The sequence below is a fragment of the Pristis pectinata genome, chromosome 6, assembly GCF_009764475.1.
Source record: "Pristis pectinata isolate sPriPec2 chromosome 6, sPriPec2.1.pri, whole genome shotgun sequence".
NCBI lineage: Eukaryota > Metazoa > Chordata > Chondrichthyes > Rhinopristiformes > Pristidae > Pristis > Pristis pectinata.
The window spans coordinates 38,984,645-39,002,899 of record NC_067410.1 but is presented as its reverse complement, the minus strand read 5'-3'; the positions used below and the strand labels follow the sequence as shown (position 1 = coordinate 39,002,899).

At 39.9% G+C, this 18,255-nt stretch overlaps 1 protein-coding gene across 22 annotated transcripts in view; it reads left to right on the top strand.

Annotated features, from left to right (window-relative positions):
- Positions 1 to 18,255, top strand: part of chl1b (cell adhesion molecule L1-like b) — a 689,122-nt gene that overhangs the window by 599,026 nt on the left and 71,841 nt on the right. Inside the window, exons 27-28 of one of the 22 annotated variants that reach the window (XM_052017127.1) lie at positions 1,803 to 1,906; positions 3,024 to 4,052. The exons of 20 other annotated variants lie outside the window; for them this stretch is intronic. In XM_052017127.1, the coding sequence (XP_051873087.1) occupies positions 1,803 to 1,906; positions 3,024 to 3,071 (152 nt within the window). In that variant the 3' untranslated portion in view covers positions 3,072 to 4,052. Of the gene's footprint in view, positions 1 to 1,799; positions 1,907 to 3,023; positions 4,053 to 18,255 lie in introns of those variants that run through there. One more of the 22 variants, XM_052017126.1, reaches the window with a different exon arrangement.

Sequence of the window (18,255 nt, the reverse complement as noted above, 5' to 3'; positions counted from 1 at the left end):
TAGAGCTATTGCCCCACAATTCGATCCTGACCTGGGGTGTTGTCCATGCAGAGTTTGCATGTTCAGTTGGTCAAAGGGCCCACTTATGTGCTGGATCTCTCTCTGATTCTACAACTTTTATTCAAGGCACAGAACTACTGTGACTGAGAAAGATGAATACAAAGAGAAATTGGCAAAAGGAGATCAGAATGATCACCTTTAGTGTTGGGAAGGAATGGAAATCTAATCTATCAATTGTACTCTGAGAGGACCAAAAATTCTCAGTTGGTGAACTTCCCTTCTAAACATTTAAAACAATGTCTTGTTGGAATTTTTAGTCTGTTAATCCATCAAAAGTCCAACATTTTATTTTACTTGCACTCCAAGTGTGCTTATGAAACCAATTCAGCCTTGTTTTACTGCAGTTGAATTATGAGCAGTTGCTCCTTCAAGCTTTGACAAAGTAACAAACATATGCAGAGTTGAAGTAGCAAATAATGCCACCTTGAATGGAATTAAATATTTTTTTAAACATCCAGGTTACTCACATTTACAAATGAACAGTAAAGGAAACTTCCCAGATCCACCCGCATTGCTATCCAGCCCAGTAATGCACTTCATGTGGCCAAAGAGATGAATCCCTTTGCCAGTTGATAGCCATTTGTTTTTCTCATTTCACACATTACATATTTAATTTCTGACCTTTTTATAAATTATGACAACTACTTCTTTCCATCCCAACACAAACTAAAAATAAGATCCATGAACATGATTCCTTTTGTAATTTTGAGGCTTTTTCTGATAAAACTTGTTCTGAAATTCCAGGAGATTTTTCAATTTATGCTGCTTGAATTATTGATGAAGTTCTGCTCCTACATCATCGTTTAGAAATATGCACCACTTCTGACCTCCGTGGAGATAGAATCCTATTCTTCTTAGTTGATTTTGCTGCAGGCTGCCTGAGTGGACCTGTTTATATTTACTCATTCAGTCTGTCATTTCGCCTTTTGCCCAGAGTTAGAGAATTCTGAACTTCTGATACAAATTCATATTTGTACAATTATTTTCTTTATTTTCTTCCATCGAGGAAAACACTTTTACTCATCATCCTGTCCGAAATCCTAGTTTCACAGAGGGTGGTGAATCTCTGAAATTCTCTACCTTGGATGCTGAAGGCTAGAATATTAGAAGTATTTACAAAGGAGGTGGAGAAATTCTTGAAAGATCTGAGAATGGAGGGCTTTGGGGAAATGACGAGGAGTTGAGGCCTGGGGCAGATCAGCCATGATTATGTTGAATGGTGACACAGGCTTGAGGGTCAAGTGGCCTCCTCCTGTTCCTATTTCCCCCTGTAGTAACCCCATCCTGAAAGTAATAATTAAAATTTGCGTGCACAGTGGATACCATGGAAAACAATGGGGCAGGTCTTCCTTTGCCTCTCCCTGTGCCTATTCTTGTTCCAGAGTGGTCCCGACATAGTCTTCCACTGGGGACCCGACTCCTGGCGCTCTGGTCCAGCTGCGTAACATGGGGGCCTTCTGTACACGCAGAATGGCCCTGTTTGCATCTGCTGTAGACCCATGGGCTGTTGAAGCTAGCAGTGTGATCGAGGCAACAGAATGATTCTGTATTTTTGATGGGTACAAACATTCAGTAACACTTTGGAGATGTTAAAAAGTTAGAATATTGTTTTAAAATTTAAAATGTTGAAGCCTTTAAGTTTACAACATTGAGAAAGTATATACATACACTAAAAGTCATTACAAATCACATTAAACTAATTCAAATAAGCAATATAAAACTATTTACCTTTCTCCCAGCAGCCAGGTTTTCCCATCTCTTTGAAGGAGGCCAGGCTCAAACCAGTGATGGCGTGACCTCATTTACAGCTTGTTTCCATGGCAATGCTGGCCTCACCCTATCACAGGTATTCCCTTTGAACTATCCATCTCCGAAACATTAAGACTGTTTCTCTTTCCATTGATGCTGCCTAACCTACTGAGGATCCTTGGAAAGATAAACAGAGTTCATGCTTCAGGTCTAAGACCCTTTGTCTGAACCGGGAAAGAGAGAAAACAAATTGCAGGAAGGGTGAGTGAAAGGGTGGACAGGACCAAGAGAATATCTGTGATAGGGTCAGGCCAGGGTTCCATGGGCAGAAGTTGTGATCGAGTTTTTGATTTCCATTTCTTGAAATGTGACTCGGATACAGGAAGTTTAACTGGTGTGTATCTTAAATTCAAATACAGTTAGCGATTGCCCAACCTCAATAGATTCTATTGGATTAAAAAATATAGCTCCTTTCTCAAATATATGATCAAACTCATTCTCAGATATCTGTGTGTCAGCAACCATTGTCATCATTTAAAATCCCACTTTTTCCTGTCAAAAAGATTCACCACAGGTTTAGTCACTGAATTAGGAATCAAAATAGTTTCTATGTTAGTTTAAAGAGTTTATTCAGCATGCAGCTGAACTGTTAACATTAGGAAGGGTGAAGATTCAAAACCCAGACTGTGCTGCATTAAATTATTTCAGCAGAGCAGTGGACACAAGACAGCTATTTATTTCAGTTACTTTGTGTGCAAAGGTAAGGTGTGGAGAAAAGGTTTCCATTCCTCTTTGCTCTCCAGTGTTCTACAGCATCTCCTCAGATAATTACTAAACCTAACATCGATTAAAAGTCACATTTATTAGAAAAAGCAGAAAATGTATGATTTACACACGTGGCAACACTTCCTTCACCTGTAACAGACTTAGCTAAGCTTCCAATCATGCCTTACCATTACAATTTTAGATCTATTGACAAATAAAAGATAAACTTGAATGAAAATCAAAAAAATGTAGATGATGGAAAAATCTGAAATAAATGCTAGGAACACTCGTCAGGTCAGACAGCGTCTGTGGAAAGAGAAACAGAAACAGAGTGCGATCCATTCATCCTGCCACCTCTTGCAAGTTAAAATTACCTTTCTTCTCTCACTTTTCCAGTTCAGCTGAAGGATCTCCAAAATGAAACACTAACTCTGTTTCTCTTTCAACAGCTGCTGACTGACCTGATGAGTGTTTCCAGCACTTTCTTGTTTTATTAAAGATCAAGAGGGGTTTGTCCAGTGTTACAAATTACATATAGTTAAGGAGTTGACAAATCCAGGAGACAAAGACAGCAGAAAGCAGGAAAAGTAAGGAGCAAAGAAGGGGAATGAAAAAACTTCCATGAGTTCCTCCAGCATTTTCCCTAGGCAAGGCTATTTTTGACAGTATTGTCAAAGTGTTGCAGTGCTTTGTACTTGATCAAGGGCAGATGACGACACTGTTAAGTTTTTTAGCAGAAAGATTCAAGGAATTATGAACTAACAATTTTATTCAGAACTTATTTACTTGCATAACATTCCAAAAATGTTACTCAGTTTGACAGTGGGAAATACAGTGAAAGCTTTACTATCCAGCACTGATGGTGTATGGGTGCCAGTGAGTCACATATGCTGGTTAATCAAGAGGTGGGTTTTCACATAATAATACTACAGGTTATAGAATTAGGGAAATTAAGTACAGTTTTTGACAGCACTTACCAATGAGTTGACAATCTGAATTACCAGTGGGCAAGAGAGAAGATATAAACAGTGTGCATCGACAGGGGATGTCAGGTATTCCCTCATTGCTGGCCCAATGTTGGACCAGACACCATCTCAGTGCTACCCAATATCAGCCTGTGGGCATCCTCAGTGCTGCTTCAATGACAGCCTTGGTGCTCTCTCAATATGGCGGATGTTGGCCCGAGTGTTTGTTCATGATTCAGAATTTTGAACACCTCTATTAAATCTTCCCTTCACCTTACCTGGTTTAAGAAATCCAATCACAGCATTTTTAGTCTCCATACTGTCCTTCCTCATATTAATTCCAGTAAATTTCATCTGCACTCTCTTCAAAGGCTACACACACCCTTCTTAAGAGATGGTGCATGTAATTAAAATACTTTGGTTTGGAATTAAAATGGCATTTTATCAAAAAAAAGGGTAGTTAATGCCAAGCCAATGAAGAAGATGAAATTCCAAAATCCTTTGAAGATGCACAGAGGAGTATCATCTCAAGGGAGAATATGAGCTTGTCACTTGGTATGTGAGTGACAGCTAGTTTAGTCTATACCTTTGCAGACAATGTGTGATGGCTAGTGAAATTGTGATTTGATTACTCTTACCCGAGTTGGATCCAGTTTGCTCCCCAGGGTCCCTACCAATATTTACCTGGGCTAGACGCAGTGTTGATCACTGGATGAGGTGCACCCAGTGAAGAGTAATATGGCCACAGCGGCAAACCAACCTCACCTTTCGTCAAAGATGGGGGTGGAGCTTCACCTCCTGTCAAAGGTAGGGGTGGAGCCTCACCTCCTGTCAACGCTGGGGGCAGAGCCTCACTTCCTGTCAATGCTGAGAGCGGAGCCTTGCCTCTTGTTACTCTGGGAGCGAGCCTCACCCCCCTGTCAAATGCTGGGGCAAAGCCTCGCCTGTCCAACACTGGGGGTGGAGCCTTGCCTCTTGTTAAAACAGGGATTGTACTCTAAAAGTACATATAGAATCGATTACAATGAATTTGAATGAATGAAAAAAAATCAAGTTGTTAAAAAAGTTAACCATAATAAAATTAGTTAAAATACTTGAAAATATACAATAATATGCCCAAGGAAAAAAAAAGTAAAAGTTAAATAATTTCACCTGCCATTTTCTCCTAATTTCCAAGTCTGACTGGTGTAATATCTGAGAGGGAAATCTCAGCAGGGCATGGCTCCACTGTTGGATTCCACATGTGGAGGTCAGTAACAAAGCAGTGATAGAGACACTGGCATCTGTCACTCAGCATGTCTTCATTACACACAACTCCACATCAACAGGGCTTGCAGCTAAATGCCAATGGTTCCCTTCAGGATCACTGACTGCTGCCAGCATGGTTCTGCCCAAGGTTTAAATCATTATTAATCCTGTTTTATTCTTGTTTTACTTCTGAAGTGGTAATGATTAGGGGTAAATCCCTTGTAAAGACTATAATATTTATACAGGCATAACCACTCGAAAAACCTGAACAATTAATTATCCCCACATAATTCTTTGTGAAAAGTTCAACATCGAGGAGGAAAAGCTTGCAGGAAATATTACAAGCTTAAAAAAAGCAACAAAAGAATTTGCAGAAGAGTATTTAAAACAAAAAGAAAATCAAGAATATGTGTGATGAAATGAGAAAATTGAGACTGCTAGTGAGAGAAGGATGTAACTCTCAGATAATAATCTGCTTCAGGATTTACATGGAAGATGGAAAAATATGCAGGACCAGTATTATTGACAGCCTTGAGCTTCAGAGCTGAGTTGAGGAAAGAAAAACATGATTTATAAATAATTGGTTAATGGGATTCATCAAATATTCCAAAGAACTGGCCAACAGAGTGTGTCAAATGTGCCAAGTTGAATAAGAAAGCAATATTGTATTGTAGTTTGAAACTAACTAACTTGAGCTATTTGACAGAAGCATTAATTCATGATTGCTCAGGCTACACTGTCACAGTTACAGCTTGACATAGCTGAAAGCACTAGAGATGGTAATCGTGACTAAACACTGGGAGAAAATTGGAGGCACAGCCCGGTAATCATGACTAAACACTGCAAGAAAATTGGAGGCACAGCCAAAATCAGGAGAAATCCATTTAAACTATTTTAATTTGATTGCCTGAAATTCAAACCAGAAGGTTTTTTTTTGAATGAATGCATGTGTTCTTTGTGCTGGGGGATGTCAGAGCAGTGCATGGAAGACACTTTCATCACCCAGAACCAGCCACAAGCATGCCCTTATCAGATATAACACAGACAAGGTGGAAAGAAAATCTTTCTTTCATTGTACCTGAACCCAAGCCTCAGAAGAATCGTCCTGCTGCAGTATGAATTTTCTCCACCACACTTCAATCAGCTCAGCGGCCTCCCTGAGTGAAAGTTCCAATTAGTGCTGAATTATGGATGGTTAGTGCTGTGAGTATAAGTTCACTTGGAAATGGATTGAAATAGCATAAACTCATTTCTTCTGCCATCTCCAGAGAGAGACTTTCAATCCATCGGTCTGGGTGCATTTCGGATTTGGACTGCAGAAGTGAAAGAAGTACATGATATTTTACCCAGTCATTCAACTTCACTGGTCAAAGGTTATTTATGCAATTACCAATGTGGCTTCACAAAGTGATCTTCACTATCAACAATGTAAAATTAAATGTGTGTTTTACGTGAGAAGTGGGATAAAAGATTTCTGTAGAGGTTCATGAACATAACGTTTGCAAAGTTTGGCTCCAAAGCACTTGTTTTTGGGAGTTATGCGTGCCCTTTTGGTTCTAGTATCATTTCCAATGAACATGCATGCCAAGATGTCTCTCTGGTGTGGAGGAGGGTTGGGGTTAACAGCCGTCAAGTACTTCATAGAAACTGTGATACCGGTCAGCATACAATATCAAATTAACACCAGCTCATTGATTCAATGAACACACTGCCTTGAGCTTGCAGAGGAGAATGCCACCTTCCACTTCCCTCGACTCCCACCCACATTGTTGAAAGGGATTAACAACAATTTCAAGTTTGTGCATGTTAGTTTTTATTTGCTGTTGCAATGATTTGGTTGCTTCTGGAGTTCGGTAAGCTTACTAAAGACTTTGCAGAGCTATGTGGCAGATGATGAAGGACTTTATCATGAGTTTGAGGTTCTTGGACAAGTTAATGTCTCCAAACATGAATGCGCAGGTAGGCATTCCCCTTGGAGTACAGCGTGACTGGGAAAATGAGCAGGGTATTCGTAGAATAAGACGAGGCTGGAAGGGAGAGGAGCAAGATTCCATCAGTAATCAAGCTGCAGTGTGCATTCACTGAAGCATTAGAGAAGAGGTGTCTTACACTCAGCATCCATTGGACTCTGGTACTCTACCAGCCTGCCCACACAGTGCCATAACTGCCCTAAATTATGAGACCTTGGAAAATGTCGATCACTTCCCATATCTCAAGAGCCATCCTTTTGTGAAGGTTTTCATCATACATCGATGAAGAAAATCCACCAATGTCTTCAATGTGCCAGCACAGCCTTTGGTTGATGGGAGGAGAAGCATATTTGAAGATCAAGAACTTGTGCCTGGCACAAACCTTATGGTCTAGTGGCTAGTAGTGATCTCTGCCTTCATATATGCTTCTGAGCCCTGGACTACCTGCACAGACATCTCAAGGCAGTGGAAGATGGCTACCAATGCTGTCTCCAATTCACTGGGAAGAATAATGAACCAATGTCAGTGTTTCTCTGGGTAAATGTCTCCAGCACGGTGGCCCCAGTTATATTCGGTCAGTTACATTGGGCAGGCTTTGTCACTTGCGTGTTAGCATGCCCAAAACTGACATGCTATGTTGGGCCCTGTCAAGGGAGGAGATTACCAAGCCAACAGAAGAAAAGATGTGCTCAAAGCCTCCTTGAAAGATATGCAGTGACTCTTAGCAATCTCCAGCCCATGCATAAAAGAAGTTGGGTAGTTTATAAGGTGGTCTGCTCCTTCCACCATTTATGCAGGGCCTCTGTGAACTCATGATGCATGGCCTTGAGGTTCTCAATAGCATCCTGAATGCTGCTTCTCTTATAGTGAAGAAGCATGCAGGATGGTCGTAGAGGTATATAGCACCAAAACAGGCCAGCTGGCCCATCATTTCCATGCTAACCTTTGTGTCCGTATACATTAATCCCATTTGCTTGTATTAGGAGCATAGTATTGAGAAACTCAACACCATGTTTCAGGAACTCCCAGTCACATTGCCTAAAGGCATTAACAACAATCTCAAGTTTATTCATCTTAGCTTTATTAGCTGCTACAATTATTTGGTGGTTTCTGGAATTCATTAAGCTTTATCAAGAGTTGTGTGGCAGATGCTGAAGGACTTGTCTTGACTCAAGGTTCCTGGCCAGTGTCTCCAAACAACAATTCATTGGAAGGAGATCCCACAGATGAACAGCGTGACTGGAAGAAGGAGCGGAGTGCTCACAGAATAGGACAAGCTGTAAGTGACTAAAGGGGCAGAAGCTTCTTCTGGGAGTAATTCTCCTCCATGAATGGAAGACCAGTGCCTGAGGTCTGAGCTTCAGCAAGGAAGCCCTCACTGAAAACAATGTGGTACTTAGCAGATCAGGCTTCAGGATTGGGGATGGTCACAATATGTTGTATAATCTCTTCAATATGGGGAAATAACTCTTGCCACCAGCTACAGGACAAGCAACTGCTGCAGAGGAGGAGACAACTTCGACACCCATTTTTTGGGCCATATTGGCCCTGAACATCTATCCAGCCATACAACCAATAAGCCAATTTCTTATTCCCGAACAGTGAGCAAATTATCTTCCCTCTTTCACTAACCATCACTGCATTTGCTTGGCCACAATGAAAAGAACAGAAGTCGCCACAAAACAAACATTTCAAACAGTGGTGGAAGGTAAACAGAGAGGGAAGATCAGACAGGTTGATGTGGGCTACTCAGTGCAGGTGAATGAATCAGATAAACTGTAAAGGCACTTACCTCCTGGATCTAGTAACCTTGCATCCCAACACTTAATAGGTTTTCCAAGGCCCAGAATAAAATAAAAATCTGAACCAAAAACAGGAACTGCTGCAAGTCAGAGAGCATCTGCAGATGGTCAGTCAGAGTTAATGTCTCAGGTCAAAGATAATATTGCCATAAAAATCATAAAAATTAATTCAAATTAATTAAAAATAAAATGCTGATTAGTTCCAAGGCAAACAACAGTATTATAATATTCCATTGTCGAAACCACCTCTTGAGCACTGCCCCATCTCTATTAAATCAGATATGAGCAGATTTATTGCACTTTTGCATGCCATTTGACAAAATTCACATATTTCTGAGCTTACAGTTCAACCCTGCTCCCATATCTCTGTAGAGTAAAAGTTAAAATATCATTAGATCACCTGTTATAAAAAAGTATTTCAAATTAATATTTTAAAAATATGCTGTTGTTACTAAGTATGATGTTCATACTTGACAAAGGGGTAACATTTCAACAAGTTGCACGAAAAATAACAAACGTTTTGACCTTTAATGTATGCCTATGGCTTTTTTTTTGTTGATGGTGGTCATTTCTTAACTCTGAATAGTTTGGTTTGTACACTTTCTCAGGGTTGTATATCTGGAGCACACAAGAGATTGCAGATCCTGGAATCTGGAGCAACAAGCAATCTGCTGGAGGAATTCAGTGGGTCGAGCGGCATCTGTGGGGGGGAAAGGAATGGTCAATGATTCAGGTTGAAACCTGGCATCAGGAGTCAGCACTGTCTCATTGCATCAGGACTAAGCACTGAGTCCCGATGCCGGGTTTCGACCCGAAACATCGACAAGTATTGCTTGACCCGTTCAATTCCTCCAGCAGATTGTTTGTATTTCTGGAAAATTTTGTTTTTGATGATTATTATAGATGAAGTCTAAAGATTTTGAGTGAAATTCTGAACCAACATTGAGGTTGCTTATCACCTCCATTGTCCCTACTCCAGCAACAACAACTGTTGCACCAAGCTATTATATGTTAAGCTACTGTCTCATTAGGAATAAAATGAACTCTTACATTTATATTGCACCTTCCATCACCCTCAGGGTATCCCAGAGTGCATTGCAGCCTTTGAAGCACCCCTGAAGTTTCATCACTTCATGGCTGATTGGTCATAATCCAATTCTTCGCTGGTACCAAGTACGTCTAGTTCCGACATGCTATAAATTATAACCGTGAATATTTCATATTATTAGTTGTAAATAGACGTTGAAACCATTTAACAATATGATAAAGATTATTTTCCATGTGAAGTATTATTGTTAGCAGCAATTCTCATCGATTGTTAGCTTTGCTAATAGGGAAAAACACAAATTAAATGTCAGCTCAGTAAAATGCTTCTTTTAACCCCGCTAGGCATTGCACAATGAAACTCTCCCATTCTAATTAATTACCCAGCGTTCTTTGAGCACTAGAAGCAAACCATCCAGAGAGCAGCAAAACATATTTAAGTTCATATGAACCATCTATTTTTTCTTTATTTATTTGAAGAAAACATTTAATTTCAGCACTGAATATGCATTGTTGTGATAATGGGATTAAATTAACAAATGATTTGTCGCTGGAGTAATTTTCTAAGGTTTTCAGTCACAAAGGCAAAACCTTTCCATAGTTTCAAAGTGATCCATCATCTAATTAGACTACTGTAGAAGAGAGAATAAATGGAGTTACCAATTGGTCAAAGTATCCTGGTAAAACAGCAACTAAATTCACATTCAACTGTACTAGCGGTGTCTATGGTTAACTCATGAAGGGATATTTGTTTTCCCATTAAGGAAAGTGTGGTTTAAATGATGTCCACACTTAAATGGGTCCTGGTGAAGGGTCTCGACCCGAAACATCGATTCTTTATTTCCCTCCATAGATGCTGCCTAACCTACTGAGTTCCTTCAGCATTTTGTGTATGTTGCTCCAGATTCCAGCATCTGCAGAATCTCTTGTGTCTGTGGTTTAAATATCATGCTGAGATCATAAAATGGAATTGAAGTCATTGCTTCATCATTTTGTAAGTTACTCACATTTATAATTTTGAATGTATAGATGGTTAAACCCTTTTTAGATCACAATAAGATCTGTATCTTGGCAGTTACTGTATTTAAAATATTACTGGAGTATTCACTTGCATGAGAATGACAGTCAGAATCAAATGAAACAATCAGTTTTACCACTTGGCTTTGCATCACGTCAGTGGTGAGGTGAAATCTCTGCTGTAGCCTATGGTTTTCACTGATTCTTTTGCAATTATATTATGTACAGTATTTGTATAATTGCATATTTTGTAGATGCAAAATGTCAAGAACCTTCAGACTGTTTAAGACGATGGTGTGTTTAGAAGAGAATAATTCAGAACTGAAGCTCACATTTTGCCTTTAGGTAGTCTTGTCCTTATAATTAATGTTGTCATGCACTTTCACCATTGCAATATATTTGCCTGCAAGCCATCTGAATTAATTGTTTAACATCTGAAATAAATTGTGTGGCAAACATCCCATTATGAGAAATTAGTTGTTTTGACTCCATGTGGCTCGTGAACTGCATTAAACTCTCTTTCAGGTGAAAATAGATACGTGCTATACTGCTAACAAGAATAGTCTGTGACAAAACCAGGAAAATATTGGAAACACACAGCAGGTCAAATACTGTCTGTAGAAAATAAAGCACGTGTCTCATCAGAACTGGAAGTAGTTAGAAATCTAACAGGTACAGAGCAGCCTACCTGGCTGACACCCAACGTTTCACCCTAAACTTTCATTCAGTTCATCATTGGTGCACCATGGTTCCATGGTGTGCCAGCAACAACTCACTGAGGATTCTTCAACGGCATCCCCCAAACCTACAGCCTCTATTTCTAAGAAGGGCAAGAGCAGCAGGCACAGCATGGGAACACCATCCATGCAGGTTCATTGGCAAGTTGCACATTATCCTTTCTTGGGCATATATTTCCAAGCTTTCGTTATCACTTGAATCTAAATATGGGCACTCCCTACCTATCAGTATTGTGGAAGAAGCTTTGTCATAAATATGGTAACAGTTTAGAAAGGTGGCTCATAACCACCCTTTGTAATGGACATTAAATACTAGCCATGTGAGTGAAACTCGAATCTTGGAAAGTTTGAAATATGGGGGAGCTGAAGATTTTGGATTTCCAGTATCTACTCAACTCTTTTTGCTGTTATGACAGAAGTCAGTAATGTGCACAAATGAATGACACCGATATTCTTGAATTTATTCAGTGGGATCTTAAAAATTGGCATGTGTATAAAACTAATTAACTAATTATGAGTAAATAAGCTATATAATGTTATAGTTCTACTAATTATGCATTTGACATAAAATAAACAATCATCAAATGTTTTTAAACGATTCCTGGCCACTCAGTCAGAGTCAGCTTTGCTGCAGTCTGATTTTGAGAGAGTACTGACCATTAATGTCGTATTTTCAGCTACCTCTGAATTGTATTCACTGGGAGTTATTCAATATATCTGTAAATTGATGAAAATATGCCTCCTACCAGGGACTCTCTGTGTGTCACAGAAAACTGTCAATTATGGCTGAGGCTAAAGAATGACACAAGCCTAAAGATAGACATTTGCTCTGTATTTTAGATTCATCATCATCCCCAGCAAAGGAAGTAGGAGCATACCGTTTAAGTTACTGTATCAGTATTCCAAGAGGACTGGACTAAATATCAAAAGACATTCCAAATCTTACTTTGAAGGTGAAATTAATTAAAAGAAATTGAAATTATAAATTCGTCAGTGGCCTTTTTCTGGTTTGAAACATTGCTAGCAATCTCCCTAATGTTATTGTTGGAAGCCCTTAAAAATCACAAAATGTGTCAGTGCCTGTTCCATAACAGCAACTTCTTTAATGAAATATCACTCGATTTGAGGGGCAGCAAGTGTTAGGGATTGCATTTCCTAGCTTGGCAGCACTTTTCATCACAATTTTGACCTCTGCAAGTGGCCCTTTAAGGGTCACACTATAATACAGCCATCACTCTTTAGCCAGTAGGGGTGTTGGCAAGGAATGATTGTATGCTTCTTTGATGGAGAGGTCTGACGAAGGGTCTTCAATCTGAAATGTTAACTTTCCACATCTTTCTACACATGCTGCTTGACCTGCTGAGTATTTCCAGCATTTCATTTTTTATTCCAGATTTCCGGCATCTGCAGTTCTTTTGATTTTCACTTCATGGGTGTGAGGAGTTGGCAGAGTCCACCGGGGAGCCAGAGAACCTACAGAGAAATAGTTAAGGGCGTCATATACAGCAAAACTCAAGACATTCAGAAGCATTTCATACTAACAAGTTAAGGACTTGTTTTACAGACCTAGCTGTGCCTCCAACTAAGCTGGTCCAGGACAGTTTCAAAATCAAAATCTACCAGTGTGGAAAATTGCCCAGGTGTGCCTATCTGCAAATTGCAGGAGAAATTCAAAATGTCCCAACAGTCTACTCAATGATGTCGCTTGCCATTACTCATTGGTAGTCTCCTTTTGATGCACAGTTCGGGTTTTACCTGGACTACTTGGCTTTAGTTCTTGTTTGTCTTGGTGGAAACATGGACAAAAGGACTGAAAACAAGAGGTGAAACAGTACTTATTGCTCTTTAGAGGAAGGCAGCATTTGACTGAGTGTGGCATCAAGAGGTCCTAATTAATGGAATCATAATTAACATGAAGGTTATTAGAAGCCAGTCATCCCAGCGCCAAGTGCTCCTTAGGCCAGTAGCTGAGGTCCAATCATCTTCTGCTTCATCAATGACCTCCTTTCATCTTAAGAATGTTTGCTGATCATTCCGCTGTGATACACCTCAGATAATGAGTCCATTCCTAGATTTGACATGATGTGGACAGCATTCAAGCATGGGCTGATATATGATGGGTAACATTACAATACCAATACCAACATTCCATCCACACAAGTACCTGAAAATAAACATATCCCATTAGAGTTTAACCACTTGAACAGGGAAGTGATTTGTGTTCACGCTTTTTCCCTTGTCATTTAGAGATTATTTTTTTCTGTCTGTGCAACAGCGTGCACAGGGTTAGCTCTCCAAATGACAATACCAACATGAAAACAAAACGTTTATGATCCTAAGCAATTGTTCTTCCAGAGTCATTGTCACACTAAATAGCAAGGCTATTTTCAGATTTAGCAATTGCGACCACTTGTGCTTCCAATCATAAAACAATGAATGAGAAAAGGAAAGGATCACATTGCAATAATTTATTTATTCATTCACGAGATGTGTGGATTTCTGGCTAGGTCAGTGTTTATCGCTTGTTATCAGTGAACTGAATGTTTATGCACCCATTTCAGAAAACTTTTAGGAGTCAACCCAGGTTGCCATGCGTCTGCATCAGATTTGCATCCCTTAGGCATATGTGAACTGGTGCATTTTTGTGCCAATCTAGCAGTTTCAAAGTCACCATTATCGCTACTAGGTTTTTTTTTGCCAGATTCACTTAAGTGCTTGAATTTACATTCTTTTAATAGATGGGAACAGAAGATATACCCATTTTTGGATCATTACAGTGCAGTGGATTGGAGTGATATAGGTACACCATGCCAGGATCTAGAATACAAATTCAACTAAAATAATCAATTCAGCCATACCATTTACAAATGAAATTGAAGATGGATTTCTTGGAAGAGGAAAATTAGAAGGCAAATACCAACTTGTCCTGGATGAGATGAAGCATCCAGAAATACCTTGAGAGTCTGCTGAATCTCAAGGAACTGGTCCAGAATGCTAAGGCACAAGGAATCTAAGGTGTGTTGGCAAACTAGATCCAAAATTGGCTTATTGATAGGCAGAGGTGTTTTCAGACTGGAAGTCTGTAACAGGTGGGGTACTGCAGGGATCAGTGCTAGAACCTTTGTTGTTTGTAATATATATGAATGACTTGGATGAGAATGTAGGTGTTCCCATTCATAAGTTTGGAGATGACGTGGAAAATGGTGGAGTCGTAGATAGCAGCATGGATCAGTTGGAAAGTTGGGCGGAGCAGTGGCAGATGGAATTTGATCAAGACAAGTATGAGGTAATGCACTTCTTGAAATCAAATTCTGGTAGTACATGCAGACGAAATGGCAAGGGCCTTCGGAGTGTTAGCGAGGCCCTGGGGTACAAGTCCACCGCTCCATGAAAGTGGTGATTCATGTAGATAGGGTAGTGAAGAAGGCATTTGGTATGCTTTCCTTCATAGGCCAATGTATTGAGTATAAAAGTTGGGACGTCATGCCGCAGCTGAATAAAGCATTAGTTGGACAGCACTTAGAGTGTTATGTACAGTTCTGGTTGCCACATTACAGGAAGGATGTGGGAGCAATAGAGAGAATCCTAAAGAGATTCACCAGGACGTTGCCTGGAATGGATGGCTGTAGTTATAAGGAGACTTTGGATCGGCTGGGTTTGTTCTCATGGGGTAAAGAAAATATTATGTCTTGATCATTGGAGAAGGAGGAACAGTGAGAGAGGTAAGTTTGGTCATGGTCAGCAGTAGAGAGGCCTGCTGAGAAGCTGCTGGGTGAAGGCCTTAAGTCAAACAAACAAAGTTGATGTTCAGAATGAATGAGATCAACTTCATAAGTCAGTGGATGACAAGAGACACAAGCAACTGCAGATGCTGGAAACTAGAGTAAAAAATGAGCCACTGGAGGAACTCAATGGGTCAGGCAAGATCTGTGGAGAGAAATGGGCAGTCGACATTTCAAAGTCCCCCCCCCCCCCTACATTTCCCTCTACAGATGCTGCCTGACCCACTGAGTTCCTCCAGCGGCTCGTATTTTGATGCAGTTGATGACCAGAGATGGTTTCATGTTCAAGGTGAACCCAATATTGAGATGCATTGCCTGGGAGTACAAAGCTTTCTGGGCTTCGTCAACTTCCTGAGAATTTTCCTACGCCATCTAAATGAGGCATTTGAACCACTCAGACAGCTGACCAAGAAGACTGTGGAACGGTGTTGACTGGATGTCCATGAGCAAGCAGTCAAAGAAATCAAGGAGACAGTCACAACGTTGTGTTACTTTGATAAGCTGTGGAGGCTCAGTCAGTGACTACATGGAAGACAGAAGCCACTAGACTTTTAGATACGAAGGGAATTGTGGGATATGAGGTTAGTGCAAGAATGTGGCACTGAAGTAAAAGATAAGTCACGATCTTATTGAACGGTAGGACAGCTCAAGAGGCTGAGCGACATGTGCCTGCTTCCTCTACTTCGGTTCCTTTGTTCTTATTCACACTCCTGTCTCCAGGTCAACGACATACCAGCAAAGAAATACCAGATCAGTAACTTGCCCACATTTAATAGCATCAGAAACGGGAAATATTTCTTGTTGCCACTGAGGATGAACAAGGGAAGTTTGAAGAAGTCCCTTGGTAGGGGATGGAAGAAGTTATTGTTGGGTTAACATTGCTCTCCAGAATAAATATAGAGTAATGGGCAGAGTTGTCATCAGAACATATGGCCCAGAACAATTTAATGTTGTCCTTTTTTTTGACAATTAATAGATAAAATCACTTTTCACCAAATACATTTTATTCCTTACTTTGGACTTCAAGAAGTAAAGATGACAATTAACTGGGAAAGGCAACACTGAAGATTTGCTTTACATACCATCTGAAATTTATTTGTGAAATTTTGTGATCCTTGAAGTATGTGATTGGTTACAGTTGCCTGCTTAGAACTATCTTTATTATTACAGTTGTTTCCTTTTGTAAGTGGGTTCATTGTTGTACGTGAAATAGCCTGCTTTATACCAAGTGCTTTCATGTAAATCATGTCTCTTGTGAAAGACTTCATCAAATATCCTCTTAAAGGAGAGATAGCTGATTAAAAATGTATTATCATCCTTTACAAACTATATTGTATCCTCCAACAACTGGCTAAGCATGATACGATTTCAATAAATGTTGGTATTGGTTGCTACTTTTCTCTTGATACATTTATATTCTCGTAGATTAGTATCAAATTAATACACCTGGAAACCACAGAGCTATTATTTTCTTATTTCAGTTTCAATTTGTTCTTTTGTTTCTTTTCTCTTCTGTCTCCAACTGCTGGGAATTAAAGTAATGGTTACCTTGATAACTTTGGTCTACATCCTATCACAGACATTCCCTTCTCCACCCTCTCCTTTTTCTGCAACTTAGAGTGCATTGTTTTCTCACTCTTCCAATTCTGACCAAGGCTCCTTCGACCTGAAACACTAACTTTGTTTCTCTTCTGTTTCTCTCCACAGATGCCATCTGACCTGTTCAGTTCGTCCACCCTGATCTTTTTGGTTTCAGAATTACAGTGTGTGAAGTTTTTTTGCTCCAACTGTTTTAATTATGCCTTTTTATAGCTTGTTTTCAAATGCTGTAGCCTGTACGTTATTGGCACAAGGTTACGGCTGTCAATAAGGTTGCATTATAAGGGTACAGAAGCATCGTGGTTACATTGCTGGACTAACATTCAAAGGCCTGAATCATTGATTTATACACTGACCTTGAATCCCACCATAGCAGCCGGAGAATTTATATTCAAGTAATTGAATGAATCTAGAATTAAAAAGAAAGCTAGTATCAGTGATGGTAGCCACAAAACTACCAGTTGTCATAAAAGTCCATCTGATTTTCTCATATCCCTCACTGTTGAAAACTGTCATTCTTACTGCTTTCAGCTACATGTGACTCGAGACCAACCAATGTGGTTAATTCTTAACAGCCACCTTAATTCAAGACCATAGAAGAATGGTCAATAACTGCTGATAAGGTGTTAGCCTGTTGCCAGAGTGCTGGTAAATAATTTGCAGATGCCAGTCTTCAAGAATTAAACATAAAAGATGAAGATAAAGATAGCTCAAACCAGACATGAGATGTAAGGTTTTTATTTTGTTCATGGAGATTTTTTTTGTTTAATTCTTGAAGACTGGCATCTGCAAGTTATTTACTAGCACTCTGGCTACAGGCTAACACCCAGATTAACTTCTATAACTATGGGAATACTTTGAAATGCTGCAGGAAGTAACAGTTCTTTATATAAAGAGCAGTGAGAAAATGGAATTCGGTGCCACAGGGAGTGATTGAATTAGGCGGCACGGTAGTGTAGCAGTTAGCTTAACGCTATTACAGCACCAGCGACCCGGGTTCATTTCCGCCGCTCTCTGTAAAGAGTCTGTATGTTCTCCCCGTGTCTGTGTGGGTTTCCTCTGGGTGCTCCAGTTTCGTCCCACATTCCAAAGACGTAGAGGTTCGGAGCTGTGGGCACGCTATGTTGGCGCCGGAAGAGTAGTGACGCTTGCGGACTGCCCCCAGAACATTCTCAGTAACGCGAAAAGACGTATTTCACTGTGTGTTTCGATGCACGTGTGACTAATAAATAAATCTTATCTCAGTATAAGTACACTTGAGAGGAGCCTGGCCAAGCATATGGGTGAGAAGGGAACAGAGGGCCATGTTGATGGATTGACATAAGTAAAGATAGGAGGAGACTTGAGTGGTGCATAAATGCTAGAATGGTCTGGTTGGGCTGAATGGCCTGCTTCTGTGCTGTTTCAATGTAATCCTATAGTTTTTTAATGCATCTCATGTTGCCCTGAAACATTCAAAGTTTCTAATAATAATTTAGCAGAGCTGAGGCAAGATCAGCCACGATCAAATTAAATGA